The sequence below is a fragment of the Dermacentor variabilis genome, chromosome 2 (genome assembly GCF_050947875.1).
Source record: "Dermacentor variabilis isolate Ectoservices chromosome 2, ASM5094787v1, whole genome shotgun sequence".
NCBI classification, from domain to species: domain Eukaryota; kingdom Metazoa; phylum Arthropoda; class Arachnida; order Ixodida; family Ixodidae; genus Dermacentor; species Dermacentor variabilis.
In genome coordinates, this window is record NC_134569.1 from 225364720 (window position 1) to 225385049 (window position 20330).

The 20330-nt window shown below is 47.3% G+C and overlaps 1 protein-coding gene across 1 annotated transcript in view; it reads right to left on the bottom strand.

Moving 5' to 3' along the window:
• Nucleotides 1–3698: 3698 nt before the first annotated feature.
• LOC142573131 (uncharacterized) overlaps nucleotides 3699–20330 on the bottom strand; it is an 83190-nt gene continuing 66558 nt past the window's right edge. Inside the window, exons 8-9 of the mRNA XM_075682665.1 lie at nucleotides 9805–9888; nucleotides 3699–6362 (exon numbers count right to left, since the gene is read on the bottom strand). Coding sequence (XP_075538780.1) covers nucleotides 6242–6362; nucleotides 9805–9888 — 205 coding nt within the window. The 3' untranslated portion in view covers nucleotides 3699–6241. The remainder of the gene's footprint in view (nucleotides 6363–9804; nucleotides 9889–20330) is intronic.

Here is a 20330-nt window from a genome sequence, read left to right on the forward strand (position 1 = left end):
TAGCCGTTACCTCCAGCAAAACATACAGGGACGCCTTTGATTGCCCTAAATATTCTAATATAATAGAACTTCTACAGCCACTTCCGGTTTTATTTCCCAAGTAGTTACTGTATCGTGACGTCATCACACAGTAGATTATCGCCTCGGAGGAAGACAATTCGGTGTTTTGACAATAGCTCCGACTTGCTTAGCCGACACCTATGATACATCGGGACGTCTACCGAGGCCCGTGTAGCAGCATAGCTAATGACCTAGTGAGCCGGAGCAAGTGTCAAAACATGAAAATATTTTGTCAGTACTCCTTTTAGTATTTATTCAGCCCATTTGTGCGTCACTTATTTAAACATAGTGATTGCTCCCGCAATTTATTGCATCTCATGAAACAGTCCAGCCTAAGACCTATCCGCCGCAAGATATTAAAAAAAATATCAGAGACTGCGCTACGTTGCTCGAATCATGTGCAGAAATATTTACCATTGCCCTTTCAGCCATCTTTAGAACTTCACTGCAGTGCACTAATATAGCTCAATATGCGCCACCTAAAAATATATTCGAATAAATCGGCCGTAGAAGGAACGAAAGGGAGAAGGTAGGAATGTTAACCAAGAATGCGTCTGGTTGAGTACTCTACACTTGGTGAAGGGAAAAGTAAATTGAAAGGTTCGGAAGAGACAGAGAAAAAGGAAAGACGCAGCGAGTTCGAGAATGTGCGCGCAGGGCACCCCTAAGTGAAAGGCGTTCGCACAGACCTGTCACCCTCAAGAGACAAAGTGCTTTCACAGCCTTGTGGGCGGACGAGCAGTACCGCCTGCATCGGCTACTGCGGCGCGCATGAAACGCACCGACAGGGTTGCAGGGGAATGAACCATGCGCTTTATTGCGAGTTAATTTATAGCCGGCATCGGCAGTAGAGGGTGAGGGAGTGACCTGCTCTCCCAGAGAAGCTGGATGTGCGTGCATGCCCCGTGGCTTATGGGACAATGACTCGGCTACCGTTACATCCTCCTTCGTTAGGAAAACAAAACAAAAAGAAAGTGAAGTCACCAATCCCTGAATGTGGTATGCCGTTCACACAAATTGTTTGTTATAGAAAGCGCTTGTTTTGTACAGTTAAGCCACTTGTGCAATGTCCTTGTACGCGAGGTGACGAGGTGGTCTCGTTGTCGTGTCGACCTCCTCAGAGCTCGTATTGGTGTGGTACTGCCTGGGCGCCCGGACGCCGGAGGCGCTGGCTGAGCTGTGGCACGGGCGTAGGAAACTGCGGTATGCCGATGCGAGAAGTAGCTGAATCATCGGAGCTGGCGTCCTCGCCGAAATACGACAGTTCCGTAGCAAAGAGGTCTCTGGTCAGCAGCAGGTGCCGCCAGTTTCGTCACTGCACTCTTCCATCCTCGGTGAGGAAGTCGCACGACGTGGGAAACATGGCCTGCCGCCACACTTTAGCTCTTTTCCTCACCCGAACGACGTCACCCTTCTGTAGTGGAACCAACGGCCGCTAGGGGCTGTTTGTTCGACGATGTTTGTACACCTTGTGTTCAGGACTGCAGCGCAAGTCGGGTAAGGTGGTGCAAAGTGCACGGCCCTGGAGGAGCTCTGCAGGGGTTCGGCCGCACTCTCTAAAGGTGTGGTCCTATAAGCAAGAAGTCCCAACATGAAGTCTTGTTTAAGTCTAATGGTTTTCTTAGGATGCGCTTTACTATTTGCACTCCCTTTTCCGCTAAACCATTTGATTGAGGGAATCGAGGACTCGAGGTGGTATGCTTGAAATCGTATGGCTTCGCAAACGCAGCGAAGTCATAACTTGAGAATTGCGGACCGCTGTCAGTGCATACATCCATTGGCATGCCTTAACGTGCAAAAATGGAACTGGTCCACTCAATGACGCTCTTCGCTGACAAGTCTTTGAGAAGTTCTTTTTCGGGGAAGTTATAAACGCATCGTATAAACACAAGTACGATTTCCCACCGTAGTGGAAGATGTCTGCGCCCACTAGGTACGAGGATTTTATAGGCCCACGCGCATCTTCAGTGGCTCTCGCTGTTGGCTGTTTGCGTATTTCATACATCTTCTTAACGAACGCCTCAACGTCGGAGTTCATTCTGGCCCCAAAAAACGAGTTGCCGTGCCCTGAATTTGTTCTTGTTGATTCCCATATGGCGGTGATGAATTCTTTCTAGCACCTCCCGTTGCAAGCTAGTTGGTATTATAACCTTGCTGCCCTTGGAGCAGAACCCCTCGAACTTCAGACAGTTCGTCCTCGGATGACTTGAGCGGCCCTTCAACCGGAGTGTCGTTGCTTAAAATTTTAGAGCGCCGCTTAGATACGGATCGTTCCTCGTTTCTGCTGCCAGTCTCTTCCTGAAGAGATATCGTTCGTGGACTTCGTTGCGTTGGGCAACGCAGTATTCTTCGAACTTCCTGACCACCGTCGTATAGTCAAGCTTGCTTTTGCCGTCCGCAAACTCAAACGTGTTGTAGATTTCGATGCCTTCTTAGGCTGCGATGCTCAAAATCAACGCAGCCTTTGCAGACTCCGGTCGGGGTTTGTCGGTTGGCTCCGAGGCTGTGAAGAAAAGATCAAACTTCAGTTTGAAGAGCTGCCAGCGTCTGCTGATATCCCCCGTCAAACGCAGCGGCTCCGGTGGCTTCAGAAATCCCATCTGGCTGGTCGGCGATGCCCGCTGCTACGTCGGCAACGATCACTTTTAACGCTTCTGACAGCATGTATCGGCTGTTGCGGTGCCGACGAAATGCACCGACGTGGTTTCAGGGCAATGAACCACGCGCTTTATTGCGAGCTAGATTTATACCCACCATCGGCAGTGGAGGCCAAGGGAGTGACCACTTCTCCCCCAGAAGCTGCATGTGCGCGCATGCCCGTGGCTTCTGGGACAATGACTCGGCTACCGTTACACCGCCTGCATGGAGAATGGTCGATCGTGCAGTCATAGTCTCCTTTATTTTTGAAAAAAATATAGAGGAGGTGATGGTGCAGTCGTTGGAGTGGGTTAGGTAGCTTCATCTATGTGACTGAAATCCACGACAGTGGCACAGTGAACGCTGGAAGTTCTTTTCACTACCGCATACGTCGCAGGCAGTGCTGTCAGTCATTCCAATCAATGTCGTGTAAGCCTTCCAGAAAGCCACTGGCCAACACAGCAGAATATCGGCCGAATTTTAGCAAGTTTCGGTTAGAAATGTCGGAAGGTTTCTTCGTTTTACTAACTTCAGGATTTACGGCATTTATAGGTACAGGGATTTACGGTAAACTTAAGGGTTTGGCTATTCAACTCCATCGCCTGACATGCTAACCCCAATCATACGACTGGCCGAATGTTTTTGGAAGTAACCCTCGGTATTAATTTTCACTTGCAACGTCTTTGTGTACTGCTCGTACCTATTGTGAGTTTGAGGCACCGCACTGATAAAACACGGAAATTCGGAGGCCTGTGGAGCCTCCGGTGCAGAGTCAAGCAAAAATTCTCCATAGACGCACTCTCATAATCACAGCATAAAGCACGGTTTCCGTCGACACCAGCTGATATTGAAGGGGACTTCGGCTTGAATGAGTGCGTACTGTGGGAAAGAGGGTGTCCCAGTAATCACGCACAAAGTTCATTTAAAACTAGCGAAGTGTTGTTTATGTGTCAAACAAATAATCTTTGCAGCAGTTACTAGAAGCTTCTTTTCTATTTTTATTTATTTACACATATTGCAGCTCAATAAAGGGCTATAGCGGGAGTGCGAACATTGCGATACATTACACTTTAAAAACACAGATATACACAACAAGATGAATGATCAAAAAGAAGTGCTTTAAATGTTAGCGCATTGCTTACCAGTGATAGCTATAAAATCACTTAGTGATACTGAACGAAGGTTACCGGGTAAATAATTCCAAAGGTCCATTGTGCGTGGAAAAAAACTGTACTTGAATATGTTAGTATGGACATAAATGTGTGTTATGTTCAAGGCGTGGGAGCTGCGGGTACAACTTGCGTTAGTAAATGCGATATAGTTACAGTCAGAAAGACCAAAGGTGGAGGTATATTTGCATATAAATGTTTTAAGGCTTCAATGTGATAACGGGAAAGTAATGGCTCAGTGTTCAAAGATCGTTGAGCCCGTGTTGGTGAGAAACTGCGGCTGAAAGTTTGGCAAATGAAACGGATAGATTTTTGTTGAAGGGTATTTAGCGAGCTTATTTCAGTGTTTGCAGGGGAACCAAACAGCAGATGGATATTCCAGAACAGCGAGAATTAACGTTTTATATAATAGCAGTTTAGTATTGCGGAGGGTCTCAGCTAAAGTGCGGCGCAAATAACCTAATTTTGAGGGCTTTCCCGTTTATATTTGATGTGCTTAGACGTAGAAAGATGTTCTGTCAGAATGACGCCTAAGGATTTATATTGAAACACTCTTTTAAGTTGGATGCCATCTAGAGAATAATCGTACAAGAGAGGGCTCCGTCTATTGGAAAATAAAATCTTGACTGTTTTACTACAGTTGATGTTCATTTCCACGTTTTTCACCAGCACTGAAAGAATAATAGATTGGGGGTGGTTGTAATCAATGGAGTTAATAGATTCGTATAATACGCAGTCATCTGCATAAAGTCCGCTATTAGTTGAGGTGCTACGAGTGAAATCACTGAATTATATTAGAAATAATAAAGGGCCTAATACGGGTTCCTGAGGAACGCCTGACGTAACGTCGGCAGGAGTTGATTCCACTGAGCTAAGAGAAACAAATTGTGAGCGATAACGAAGAAAACTGGCTATCCAAGAAACAAGAGATTAGTGAATATGACGTTTAACTTTACCAGTAGTTTAGAATGAATTTCAGAGTCAAAAGCTTTAGAGAAATCAATAAAGACGGCATCCACTTGATTACCTATGTCTAGGTTAAAAGCGATATCATGAACCAAATCGACTAATTGTGTTACAGTGCTATAAACACGACGGAAACCATGCTGGGCAGATGTTAGAACATCATTAGAGTTAAGGAATTCGATTATATGCTTGTGAGTAATGTGCTCTAACATCTTGCATGACTGGGTTGTGAGAGATATCGGCCTGTAGTTAGAGAGTTGTTTATCGCCTGATTTATCCAAAGGCAGGACTTTGACTGTCTTCCATTTACTTGGTACTTCACCTGAGTATAAGGATTTCTGGAAGATTACAGTAAGGCACTGAGCTGTCCATAGGGAGTACCTTATAAGAAAAGACTTCGGGATACCATCTGAACCGGCACACTTTTTAGTGTCGACATTCAAGAGGAGGTTAAAGACACCATCACAACTTAATGCGATATCGCCTAATTTATTAGTTTGTACATCATAACTAAACTTTGGGACTACATGATTATCGAGCGTGAAAACTGATTGGAAGTACGGGTTAAAAGTTTTCGAAGCTACGGTGGGGTTGTTAGTAATAGCATCGTTAATCTTGAAAAAGGCACTGCACGTTGCACTAGGTAAAATTGATGTCCAGAACCTGCGAGCATTTGATTTAGGTAGTATAGGGAGTTGGACTGAAAAATGTCAATCTTTAGCATTTTTAGTGCGAGTACGAAGTTCCTCCTTGGCTTTTCAAAAGAAACGCGAAGCACAGGATTAGAATGATTTGATTTACGTGGTCTACCACTCGGCATGACAGGTGCAAGGTATCCCGGTTAAACCAAGGGAGTTTATTATTTACCTTTCTTGTTTTTAATGGAAAGTAATTATTGATGCGAGATCTCACTAACGACTCAAAACAATCAACAAGACTTTAAACATGACATTCGGTACTGAGTGACAAAAATGGCGAAAGTTATCTGCCAGAGTATGAGTGATAGAGGCACTCATATTGTCTTGTTTTTTTTAAAATAATTATTTTTTAATTATCTCTTACACAACTTTCTGATTACTATATTCCATTAGATTTGTCAATGAGGAAGTGTCGATAACCCGTCAAAGGATAAAAGCATGTTCAGTTCGCTCCAGTGCCGAGTCGTGGTTGGTATTGAGAGTTTGTCGCTGAAAAGATTCGGCGAGTCCAGGCAAACTGAATGATGTGGTGAAGGTTTAGAAAAAAATTTCAAACGACATACGCAAGCGCTATTCCGGCTTATAGTGCACAGATGCCTCGAACACCAAGACTGAGCACACGCCGCGATGTCACGTGATTCACCGGCGATGAGGGTTTTTTCTCTAACCGTTGTTCTAACGCGTGACCTTCTCGTCGTCTCCGCCGCGGATTCACTCTGCCGAGAGGCAAAGTTCCTTCGGAGCAAGCTGGGAGCGGCGCTGGGCTAGTTTCCGCCGGATCTTGCCGATCTCCGCGCCTTCCCAGTGGCTGCTCGTTGGCTTCCGAAAAAACCTGTGACAAGCGTGGATTGAGCAAATTGAAAGCACGACAACCAGCTAAGCAAAAACCTTTTGCCCCACAGCGGCGCACCGTGGAGGCGGCGGTCAGCTCTTCAAGTGACACGCCAAATGCCCGCCACCTGACACGCTGAATCGATTATCAGCGCTAATACATACCTATACAATCTGAATTTCGGATATCTGGCCCATGAAATGTTCACCCCCATTTCTACAGAGACTCTGAAATTTGCTAAAATTATCGCTCACTACTTTATGCAATCTTTTTTCATAACCTACACACCGGCTTTCCATTATGGTATCGACACATGGTGAATAAATACTTGCAAATTCGACAAACAAATGTTACCTATGTGAAAAGTGCAACTCCAGCAAGCGCTTTGAGCGCTCGGGAGGCCAGTATACATTGCAAAAGCAGAAGAATTGTCGGTTGAAAAAGGAGTGAATAAGCCTGCATTTGATTTGAGACTTCAATTACGTGAACGAAAATGCCACGTTCACAATGGTCACCTACAATTTATGTGGCGGTAATTAAAGTGCATTCCGGTTATTCAACAGGCAATGACTAAACTTTAGCAAAGAAAGGAAAGGCTGCAACAGCTCTAAACTTTCCAGATTTCCACAGCCACCAGTAGTGGGAAAACTGCTCACGGATGACAATCCGCCTCATGTAGTTCTCTTTAGCGGTGCTAGCCAGTTTGCAGTGCCGGGCTACTATTCCAGTTTCAAACGCTTATAAAGAAGAAAAACGTTCAAATATTTAAATTATCCTTTACGTTCCAAAACCACAACCTCACAATGAAGCATGCTGTAATGGGGGACTACGGATGACTTTCGGTCACTTGGGATTCTTTAACATTCCCTAAATGTACGGTAGGTGATTACATTTCGCCTCAATCAAAATACGACTACCGTGACCGGGATTTCATCCCGCGTTCTCGTGCTGAGCAGCGCAACGCCATAGCCACTGAACCACCAGGGCAGGGGGAAAAAAAAAGTAGGAATATTAGATTTCTGAACCAAAGTCCTCCTCCTCCTCCTCATCATCATCAGCCTGGCTACGCCCACTGCAAGGCAAAGGCCTTTCCCATGCTTCTCCAACTACTCGGTCATGTGCTAATTGTGGCCATGTTGTCCCCGCAAACTTCTTAATCTCATCCGTGCACCTAACTTTCTGCCGCCCCCTGCTACGCTTCCATTCTCATGGAATCCAGTCCGTAAATCTAAATGACCACCGGTTATCTTCCCGCCTCATTACATGTCCTGCCCATGCCCATTTCGTTTTCTTGATTTCAACTAACATGACATTAACTCGCGTTTGTTCCCTCACCCAATCTTCTCTCTTCTTATCCCCTTAACGTTACACACATCATTCTTCTTTCCATATCTCGTTGCGTCGTCCTCAATTTAAATAGAACCCTTTTCGTGAGCCTCCAGGTTTCTGCCCCGTAGGTGAGTACTGGTAAGACACATCTGTCATACACATTTCTCTTGAGGGGTTACGACAACCTGCTGTTCATGATATGAGAATGGCTGCCAAACGCACCGCAGTCCATTCTTATTTTTCTGATTATTTGAGTCTCATGATCCGGATCTGCAGTCACTACGTGCCCTAAGTAGATGTATTCTCTTACTATTTCCAGCGCCTTGCTACCTATCGTAAACTGCTGCTCTCTTCCGAGACTGTTAAACATTAGTTTTCTGCAGATTAATTTTTAGACCCATCCTTCTGTCAAAGTAGGTTACCGCATAAGGTGCGGGCTCTGTTGATTTTTTTGCCATTGATGCAGACATCGCTCCTGACGCAGGCATGCTGGGTTGTCACATACATCACTGAAGCATAAAGTGAACTTTACCCACGAGAATTTCTTGCAACTAGGGTGCTTCAGGGAGTCATGAAACACATATAAAACCGATTAGACGCGACCTAGTACTGACCTACAATCAAAGGGAGCTTATATGTTTTCGTATGCTGCCTGAAACAACGCCAATTAGGGCAGTGGTAAGTGCGTGTCGTCTGCGGTGCCACAGCTCAAGAGATGCCTATTTCTGTGCGACAGAACGGTTGCGCCATCTGTCACCGCGTGGCGTGTTTACCGCGTTTTTGTGTAACGGTGACAAACGTTGCCACTGGTTCATTGCGGTGATATCGCGAGCTGCTGGTGTGTTACCACCATTGCATTGCATTGCAATGCATTCCATTGCATCCGTGCAAAGAAAATCTGCAGGAGACCGAGAGATGGATCCAGGGTACCCTCCGGGGAGATGAAATGGGGCCTCATTAAGAGGAAACTTTAGCTCGGGCCTAACTCCGATGCGGCCTATTCAAATACATGTAAAAAGCAAAAACGTTTTCCTGACATATTTCCTGGACCGAATTTAATGAAATTTTTGCATTTGAGAGAAACAGTTAAATTCTAGTGACTGTTGGAAGCGTAATTTCGATTTGGGGCCTGAACCGTGTTAAAAAGATTTTCAAATATTCAACAGTTTGAAAGAAATCGAAGCACGAAGTTTACAAATTCATAGCTCTGCATGAAGAACAGATATCACAGTTCTGTAAAGGGCATACATTAGATCATTCAAAGCAGACAAATTGGATGTGTAATTTTACATCTTATTTGAATTTGTTACGTCGTTTACAAGGGTTCTGCAAACGCTGTATTTTCACATTACAAAATTTTTCAGATTCATGCGTAACAAATCAATTTTGTCGGCGTTAGATTTACTATTAGATGCAACTCACAGAATTGTCATATCATTTTTCATTGTTGAATTACACTTTTAAACTTGATAGTTTCGTTTTCTTTAAAATTTTCGATATCTGCCAATTTTAATAAAAGATTTACGACATAAATAAAAAAATTCTAAACTAACAGTCACTACACTAAGTTTTTATTTTAAATTCAACAAACATCGTCAAATTTGGTGCAGTGGTTGCTGAGAAAAAGAATTCTCCTTTTACATGTATTTAGATAGGAGCACCCGAGCTAAAGCTTCCTCTTAAGCGTACAGCTAACGGAGGGGGGCGGGATTGCCGGCTCGCTGCACGCTCAATACTGTGAGCCGGCGTTCCAATATCGCACGGTATGGAGAAACAACCTTAAGCCAACCGAGATAATGGCCAGAGATTGCTGTTCAAGTGAGGTCAGCGGTAATCTACACCATCATTCACTTTTCGTGCAGTAGGCAAATGAGTACAAGGACGCAAAAGGGCAGAACTTGGTGCTCTTTCGCCTGAAGAAAGCAGGTTGCGCACAGCTACGCTCATCAGGGCAAAGGAGGTTGTCTCCGTATCATCCTGGTATAGCGGAAGTGTTTCGGGGACAGCCATAAACCGCTGCTTCTGTGGTACGAACGACGCTTCTCAATAGTTCAGCTGGCACCATACTTTCCTAGTCAAATAGAAATTACAAAAAGCAGAGTAAGTCACTCACTTTGCCTTGAGGTCGTGGGCGATGTTCTCTTCTTCCTTGCGGACCGTGCTCAAGCAGGAAATATTTTTGTGCAGCACTTCTGTACTGTAATCGAACCAAATGCGAGGTGTGACAAGGTGGGACACATGCTCAAATAAAAATGAACATGATTTGGTATTGGTCTTTGTTATACCAGGTGGCCTTTATCTCTCGCTTTTTTTTAATTCGAAGAGATTTGTAGAAAAGATGTCTTCGGCAAATGGCGTTACTTTTTTTTTTGCAGCTGCATTTATGAAATAGGCAGATCGTACTTGCGCGAGAAATCGCAATTTGCAGGTAACGTGTTAAAAGGCACTCATTGAGCAATGGTTTAATTATTCAATTTCGACATATATTGCAAATTCGAATTGCTAAATTAAAGCCGAGCAGCAGTGATGTCACGTTTTCTTAGCAGACATTGTTAGCCTAGCACTTCGAAATATCCGGTCTTAAGGTGTTTCACGAAATACATGGACGCTTGAGCCTACTGACACGTGGACATGTTTATCTTTTACGGGTGAGCGCTTTTCACCGTCTAACCAATGTTATCGCTCAGCGTGGGACTCGCCCCCATTTATTGGATGTTTCTCGAATGTTATCGATGGTGGCGTTGTCACCGAAGCTTGGATAATCTGATTGCATGTGCGACGCGAATTGTGTAAAACTTTCGGAAAGACACGCGGGCCCAACTGATTACTCTGGAACTTTAGATGACTCGTGCATAAAAGCCGACGCGCCTGACCAGTCCATCAGATTTTCGGCTATTGCGGACTGTGTTCGCCGCTGTCACCGTTCTTTGAGATGCAGCCTGTTTTTGAGGCCACAAGTTCGCCCAATAAAACAATAGTTCCGTCATTCCCAGTTTTGTTGCTTTTTTGCCGTCACTACTACGTGACATCTGGTGGAGGTGCTAGTGCGTACGTGTACCGAACAACCCCGCAAAGCCCCGATCCAAGCCCGAAGCCGGACGACAACGTCGCCAAGGGCCAACGAGCTAGCCGTTGGCAGCTGCCAGCAGACTGCTACTAGCATACGGAGCTATTCTCGAGCAGGCCATAGGGATCAAGCCCAAGTAGGCAACCTGAATGGCTGCCCCAGCATACCCAATTCTGCTGCAATAACCTCGGGACCCACCAATCTACCATGGATCATCGTCTGAAAACCCACAAACCTGGCTGGAGACCTATGAACGAATCGCGACTTTCAACAACTGGGACTCCGATGACAAGCTGCGGCATGTATTCTTAGCCTTAGAAGACGCCGTTAGAACGTGATTTGAGAACGGGGAGTCGACCCTGACAACGTGGGACCTGTTCAGTAGCGGCTTCTTGCGGATCTTTACAAGCGTTTTGCCCAAGGAAAGGGCCGAAGCTAAGCTAGATTCGCGAGCACAACTACCCAACGAGAACATAGCGATCTTCCCCGAGGAGATGACGCACTTGCTCTGCCACGCCGACCCGTATATTCCTGAAGAGAAGAAAATCCCATTCCTCATGCGTGGGTTAAAGTAAGAGCTCTTCGCCGGATTGATGCACAACCCGCCCATAACTTTTGCTGAATTTGTTTCCGAAGCAACAACCATTGAGAAGACACTCGATCTGATCCGTCGATAGCTGAGTTGGTAGAGCGGTGGACTGTAGGAGTGCTGCAGGGGAAGACGCTCGACATGCGGGCAAGCCAGTATAACCGCCGAAGCTACACCGATATTCAAGCACTCGGCAGTGACCACACGTGAGAGACTCTCACAGTGGTCGTTCGCGAGGAACTGCAGACGCTGTTCCCAAGGTTGCAGCCTCAAGTGGCCTTAATCGCCGTCATCGTCAAAGAAGAGGTTCAGCGATAGCTTGGAGTTCCTGAGGTGTAACCACAATTAGCGAAACCCCAGCCGGGATAGTCCGCGCCCGCGCCAGGGCCCCACGACGCCGCGATTCCGTCGCCAGACGCCACAACCTTCCCCGCCACTTCGCCCTCCTGTTGGCCAGCGTAACGCCCCGAGGAATATATACATTTGGTGCACCCCCGACTAGCGCCTGCTCGGCTGCCATATTGGGGAAGCCGGCCATGTGTACCGCCGATGCCCATACTGCGACTTGGGACATCGAGGGTTCGCCGTCAACCAGCCCAGTCCACAGCTTGGGGAGCGCCCTCGTCACATCGCCGACTACTTCGCCGCCACTCAAAGGAGTTGTTGGTGACTGTCGCGTTCACCATCACCAAACCGCTACCTGCCGCCGCAACGCCGACCCTGCACTGGCCGAGCCCGGGGCCAGTCTGCGAGCTTATATTTGGAAAACTAAAAGCAGCAACCGATGGAGGTGCGGTTGCTGTTCGTTAAACTGACGAAGATTCTCGGCCGCCGACGAACACGGCGAAAAGACCACCTCGGCGATATTCAACGAGACGTCGCCATCTCGACGCACCATAGAAGCATAGAATACGCCGACAAAAGAAGACCCGATGACGCGACGTTCTAGCCACACGTCAACATGACGCAGCCAAGGTCAAACGCCAAGACCTAACTGTAACGCAAGACAAAGAACCATCGACCTCGGTGTCCTTCTGAAAGCTACGCAGTCACCAGGTAAAGTAATCACGTGGACCGTCGCGTTTGTTGGCGTGCGGTGCGGTGATAAAAGACTCGAAGGCGGTGATGGGATGGGTTGGACAAGCGGCCATATAATTCACACTATTCTCTTGCACGCACACAAGTAAGATTCTCTAGAACAGATTATCTTCTAGCGCATAAAATCTTACGACGTGGCATACTAGGAAGTTTCAGTTACTCGCCCAATAACGCGCAAGTCCGGGCGTCGCAGCATACGCCCCCTTCCCGCCCATAATCGTTCACATGTGGTAGGAGCTTTCGTTGACATGCCGGATGCGTCGGAGGCGGCTTGGGTAGGTAGTGACGGGGACGCGGCGACAGCGGCTTGGTTGGTGGCTGAAGATTCTGACACCGGAAGTTTGAGAGCACCAGACTTCTGAGCGCACAGGAACTGCAAGATCTCAGGACCCGGCCAGGCACGGGACATGGGCAAGACATCGGTTCGGCGGCTCGCGACCCGTCCGAGGCTGCCCAGCGGTACAGCCGGGTAGCCCTGTCGGGAGTCCTTCCACGAACCTCGCTTGGTCTTCCTTCGATCGGCCCTGGTGGCCGCAGCTGCCCGTTCGCTCGTGTCTTCCTCTTTCTTTTTCTTCTGCCACCAAACCTCGTGATCTCTTATTTCTCGCGTCGTGCCGCATGTGTAGTTGACATCGCCGTCTTTCACCAGACATCGCCTTAGTGGACACAGGAGCCGACTACTCCGTAATGAGTGGGCTCCTTGCCGCCCAGATAAAGGAAGTTAGAACTGCATGGGAAGGCCCTCAAATCCATACAGCTGGAAGACACCTGATAACTCCGACAGAAATCTGCACGCAAGGATTACGTTTAATAACTGTACCTACAATAACAGGGTTGTTATCCTCCAAGAGTGTTCACGAGAGGTCATTATCGGCATGGACTTCCTGAACCAACACGGCGCAATCATCGACCTGAAGTCATAGTCCATAACGCTGTCGGAAGATCAAGCGATACTACCGGAGAGCAGTCGTAGTCACCATGCCTTGGGTGTGCTTAAATATTAAGTGTGCATCCCACCTCGCTCCAGCATTGTTATTTCCGTCGGCACTGAAACACTCGCAGACCTAGAAGCCGTCATCGAGCGTGATCAATGGCTACTGCTCGATCGTGAAATTTGCGTCGAAAAACTGCATGGAGGAACAGCGAAAGTGATGCTGACAAGCATCAGCCAGGAGTTCACGCACGCCAACAAGGGCACGACAATCACATACATTGAGTAAATTGAAGAAACCAGCAATGCATTGTCCTATCGGATTATGCCGCATTTACCCCCACGACCATAGTTCACGAACAAGACTTCGACATAAATTCGTCTCCCCGTGAGTAAGCAGCTGCAGCAGCTCGGAAAGCTCCTCCGACGATACAAAGACTACTTGTCGACGTCATCGAGGATTCGACGAACACCAGTTGCAAGGCATTGCATAATAACCGAAGAGTGCTCTCGACCACTCCGCCGGGGCCCTTACCGAGTTTCGACGCGTGAAGGTGAAGCTATAAGGCAACAAGTTGACGAAATGCTGCGCGATGACACCATCCAGCCGTCGAAAAACCCGTGGGCATCTTTTGTAGTCTTGGTTAAAAAGAAGGACGGAACCCTGCGTTTTTGCGTCGATTATCGTCGACTGAACAAGATCACGAAGAAGGACGTTTACCCCCTCCCACGGATAGACACGGATAAATGCGAAGCAACTGGCCACGGCGGCGGTCAGACCTGTGATGCAGCAGAGGGTGCTGAGAATATCTCGGTCCGGACAGGCCGCCATTGGAGTCTGCACCTGTCAACGTTTAACGCTAGAACGTTATCTAGTGAGGCGAGTCTAGAAGTGCTATTGGAGAAATTAGCGGGCAGTAAATGGGATATAATAGGGCTCAGTGAGGTTAGGAGGACAAAAGAAGTATATGCAGTGCTAAAAAGCGGGCATGTCCTGTGCTACCTGCGCTCGGCGGAGTGACGAGAACTAGGAGTGGGATTCCTGATTCATAAGGATATAGCTGGTAACATACAGGGATTCTATAGCATTACCGAGAGGGTGGCATGTCTTGTTGTGAAACTTAATAAGAGGTACAAATTGAAGGTCGTACAGGCCTACGCCCCTACATACAGTCATGATGACAAGGAAGTCGAAAGCTTCTATGAAGACGTGGAATCAGCGATGGGTAAAGTCAAAACAAGGTACACTATACTGATGGGCAACTTCAATGCCAGGTTAGGCAACAAGCAGGCTCGAGACAAGTAAGTGGGGGAATATGGCATAGTTTCTAGGAATAGCAGGGGATAGTTATTAGCAGAGTTTGCAGAACACAATAATATGCGGATAATGAATACCTTCTTCCGCAAGCGGGATAACCGAAAGTGGACGTGGAGGAGCCCAAATGGCGAGACTAGAAATGAAATAGACTTCATACTCTGCGCTAACCCTGGCATCCTACAAGATGTGGACGTGTTCTGCAAGGTGCGCTGCAGTGACCATAGAATGGTAAGAACTCGAATTAGCCTAGATTTGAGGAGGGAACGGAAGAAACTGGTACATAAGAAGCCGATCAATGAGTTAGCGGTAAGAGGGAAAATAGAGGAATTCCAGATCAAGCTACAGAACAGGTATTCGGCTTTAACTCAGCCAGAGGAGCTTAGTGTTGAAGCAATGAACGACAAACTTATGGGCGTTATTAAGCAGTGTGCAATAGAAGTCGGTGGTAACTTCGCTAGACAGGATACCAGTAAGCTAGCGCAGGAGACGAAATATCTGATTAAGAAGCGCCAATGCGTGAAAGCCTTTAACCCTACAGCTAGAATAGAACTGGAAGTACTTTCCAAGTTAATCAACCAGCGTAAGACAGCTGACAGAAGAAACTATAATATGCATAGAATTGAACAGGCTCTCAGGAACAGAGGAAGCCTAAAAGCAGTGAAGAAGAGACTAGGAATAGGCAAGAATCAGATGTATGCGTTAAGAAAGAAAGCCGGCACTATCGTTACTAATATGGATCAGATAGTTGAAGTGGCTGAGGAGTTCTATAGAGATTTATACAGTGCCAGTAACACCCACGACGATAATGTGAGAGAGAATAGTCTAGAGGAATTTGACATTCCACAAGTAACGCCGGAAGAAATAAAGAAAGCCTTGGGAGCTATGCAAAGGGGGAAGGCCGCTGGGGAGGATCAGGTAACAGCAGATTTGTTGAAGGATGATGGGCAAATTGTTCTAGAAAAACTGGCAACACTGTATACTCAATGCCTCATGACCTCGATCATACCGGAATCGTGGAAGAACGCCGACATAATCCTAATCCATAAAAAAACTTGAAAATTACTTGAAAAAAGGACTTGAAAATTATGGACTGACCAGCTTACTGTCCGCTGCCTACAAAGTACTTACTAAGGTAATCGCAAATACAATCAGGAGCATCTAAGACTTCTGTCAACCAAAGGACCAGGCAGGATTTCGTAAAGGCTACTCAACAATAGACCGTATTCGCACTACAATCAGGTGATAGAGAAATGTGCGGAATATAACCAACCCTTATATATAGCTTTCATTGATTACGAGAAAGCGTTTGATTTAGTCGAAACCTCAGCAGTCATGGAGGCATTACGGAATCAGGGTGTGGACGAGCCGTATGCAAAATACTGAACGATATTTGTAGCGGCTGCACAGTCACCGTAGCCTCCATAAAGAAATCAACAAAATCCCAATAAAGAAAGACGTCAGGCAGGGAGATACGATCTCTCCAATGCTATTCACAGCGGTTTTACAGGAGGTGTTCAGAAAGCTGGATTGGGAAGAACTGGGGATAAGAGTTAATGGAGAATACCTTAGTGACTTGCGATTCGCTGATAATATTGCCTTGCTTAGTAACTAAGGGGACCAATTGCAATGCGTGCTCACTGACTTGGAGCGGCAAAGCAGAAGGGTGGGTCTGTAAATTAATCAGCAGAAAACTAAAGTAATGTTTAATAGTCTCGGAAGAGAACAGCAGCTTACGATAGGTAGCGAGGCACTGGAAGTGGTAAGGGAATATATCTACTTAAGGCAGGTAGTGACTGCGGATCCAGATCATGAGGCGGGAATAATCAGAAGAATAAGAATGGGCTGGGGTGCATTTGGCAGGCATTCTCAGATCATGAGCAGCAGTCTGCCATTATCCCTCAAGAGAGAAGTGTATACTAGCTGTGTCTTACCAGTACTCACCTACGGGGCAGAAACGTCGAGGCTTACGAAAAGGGTTCTACTTAAATTGAGGACGACGAAACGAGCTATGGAAAGAAGAATGATGGGTATAACGTTAAGGGATAAGAAAAGAGCAGATTGGGTGAGTGAACAAACGCGAGTTAATGACATCTTAGTTGAAATTAAGAAAAAGAAATGGGGGGGGGGCATGGACAGGACATGTAATGAGGAGGGAACATGACCGATGGTCATTAAGGGTTACGGACTGGATTCCAAGGTAAGGGAAGCGTAGCAGGGGGCGGCAGGATGTTAGTTGGGCGAATGAGATTAAGAAGTTTCCAGGGACAACATGGCCACAATTAGCACATGACCGAGGCAGTTGGAGAAGTATGGGAGAGGCCTTTGCCCTGCAGTGGGCGTAACCGGGCTGCTGATGATGATGACGGACAGACAACGCTTAGGTGTGGCTCTACAACACTAAATACTTCTTGTTGATGGATCTCAGAACTAGCTGCTGGCAAATAGAAATCGACGAAAGGGATCGAGAGAAGACTGCCTTCATCGAGCCAGAAGACCTCTATGAGTTCAAGGTCATGGTATTTAGACTGTTCTCGGCGCCTGCAATGTTCCAGCGTGTCATGGACACTGTGTTAGCAGGATTGAAGTGGCATACCTGTCTTGATTACTTGGACGACGTTGTTGTCTCCGCTGCAAATTTCGACGATCACCTTAGGCGGCTTGCGACAGTACTAGACGTCATCAAGTCATCAGGACTCATTTGAAGCCGGAAAAGTGCCGCTTCGCTTACAATGGGCTTCTGTTCCTACGCCACGCCATCAGCGAATCTGAAGTCCGCCCCAACCCGGAGAACACATGTGTCATCGCAAAGTTCCACCAGCCCATCGACAAGAAGGCAGTGCGTAGATTCCTCGACATGAGCGCCTACTACAGGTGCTTTGTCAATGACTTTTGTGACTGCTGACACATCTAACCAAATGTGATCTCGAGTCTAAATGAGAAACGCCCCAGGCCGAAGCATTTCAAGAACTCAAAGGACACATGCAGGCGCCAGTGGCACTTGCTGACTTCCACCAGGACGCCGATAGAGAAACCCACACTAACGCCAGTAGCCTAGGCATCGGTGCCGTCCTAGTCCAGAGGAAAGTCGGATTTGAATGGGTGATAGTTAACACTAACCGGTCATTGTCAAAAGCGGAAGGCAATTAACAAGCCAAAATAAATGCCTCGCCATCCTTTGGGCTGCAGCGAAATTCCGCCCTTACCTATACGGCTGGCCGTTCAAAGTCGTCAACGACCATCACGCGTTGTGCTGGCTAGTGAATTTAAAGAACCCTTCCGGACGACTGGCGCGATGGAGGCTCAGACTGCAAGAACATGACATCACTGTAACCTACAAGTCCGGACGAAAACACTCTGATGCTGACTGCCTCTCAACGCGCCCCCATTGACCCGCCACCGCAAGATGACGAGGATGACAACGCCTTCCTTGGAATAATAAGCGCGGAAGACTTCGCTGAAGAGCAACCAGTAGAGCCGGAGCTGAAAATGCTCGTCGAGTATTGGGAAGGGAACGCCAACGCTGTCCGTAGGGCGTATAGGCGAGGACTGTCTTCATTCTCGCTTCAAAACAACCTACTCGTAAAGAACTTCTCGCCAGCCCGCGCCAACTAACTTCTTGTTGTTCCGTCAGCGCTGAGCCCAGAAATACTGCACGCCCTACATGATCATATGACCACTGGTCAAATTGATTCTCCTGGACGCTATCGAGGATACAGGAAAAGTATTACTGGCCGCGCCTGACCGCTGACGTCGCCCCTTACGTCATGACATGCGGAGACAGTCAGCGACGCAAGACACCACCGACAAGCCCAGCAGGGGTTCTATTCTCAACAAGCATGGCGGCTGCACGGCCGGTAATATCCGCCAAGTCACGCATCGAAAAAAATGGCGGAATGGCGCAGTAATCGTAGGCTTTGAGCTAGCTACTTTATTTGTTATTCAAGGAGAAAACTACTTTGCTTTACGAAGAACGTTAGGTTCGGGGCCTTCATTTCAGAGTCTTAGGCAAAACGTCAAGGTTGCGTGACGTTACGAAAGCAAAACGAGACCATCAGCGCCATTTTGTATGCGTCGCGCCTACGTCACGCATCGAAGAAAATGGCGGTATGTCCAGAACAGTGTCTCAGGGATACTACAGCTGATAAAGCCTCCTTGCCGACCATTTCAGCAGATCGACATGGATTTGTTTGGACCCTTTCCAAAATAAACATACGAAAATGAGAGGATCGTCGGGGCGACCGACTACCTCACCCGCTTCGCTGAAACGAAACCTCTGCCGAAAGGTGGCGCAGCCAAAGTGGCGAAATTCTTTGTCAGGAACATCCTGTTGCAACATGGCGCCACAGAAGTCCTCACCACCGACGGAGGAACGGCCTTTACAGCGGAGCTCACCCAAGCGATTCTGCAATACAGCCAGACAAGCCACAGGAGGACAACTGTTTACCACCAGCAGACGAATGGTCTTACGGAGCGCCTGAATAAGACCCTCGCCGATATGCTGGCAATGTACGTCGACGTCGAACACAAGACTTGCGAGGCCGTCCTGCCGTACGTAACCTTCGCTTCGCATACAACACGGCTGTGCAAGAAACAACACAGATAGCGCCGTTCAAGCTGGTTGACAAAAGGAACCTGACGACGACTCTCGATGCCGTGCTGCCGCACGTGTCTGACGAAGATAATCTTGACGTCGCCACCTATCTCCAGAGCGCCGAAGAAGCTCGACAGCTCGCCCGCCTAAGGATCAAGAACCAGCAGAGGACCGACCGCCGATAGTACAACCTTCGACGGCGATACGTGGAGTACCAGCCAGGTGTCCTTGTTTCAGTTTGGTCCCGGATACACCGATCAGGACTTAGCAAGAAGCTTTTACGCCGCTATTTCGGACCCTACACAACCATCCGACGCATTGGCGCACTCGACTATGAGGTCGTACCAGACGGCATTTCGCTATCACAGCGGCGCCGCTCACGACCTGAAATAGTACATGTTGCACGGGTGAAACCGTTCTACCAGCGCTTACGAACTTCGTGGTTTGCATAACTGAACTGAACGGGCTGTATTTTTTGGGGCTTTGTTTCATTATAGTTTTGATGCTGAATAATAAGTGTCCTTTTGTTTTTTTCGCTTTACTGTTATGTTTGTAGTAACATCGGGATGATGCTTTTTGAGAGGGGGAGGCATTGACACGTGGGCTTGTTTATGTTTTACGGGTGTGCGCTTTTAACCGCCTAGCGAATTTTATCGCTCTGTGTGGGACGCGCCCGCATATATCGGAAGTTGCTCGAATGTTATCGATGGTTCTGTTGTCAACGAAGTTTCACGCGGGTACCACCGATTACTCGGGAACCTACGATCACTCTTGCGTAAACGCTGACGCGCTTGACCGGCAGGTCAAATTTTCGCCGATCGCCGATTTTGTTCGCCGCTGTCGCTGTTCCTTGAGTGCAGCCTGTTTTTGAGGGCACAAGTTCGCCGAATAAAACGCTATTGCATCATTCCCAGTTTTGTTGCTTCCTTCACCGTCGCTACTACGTGACACCGCAGTCGAAAACCCTGTCTGAAGAAGTTAGTGACCATCCTAAAGGAATCATGAAACCGAATTTTCGAACATAATCTGTATTTTGCGAGGTAAT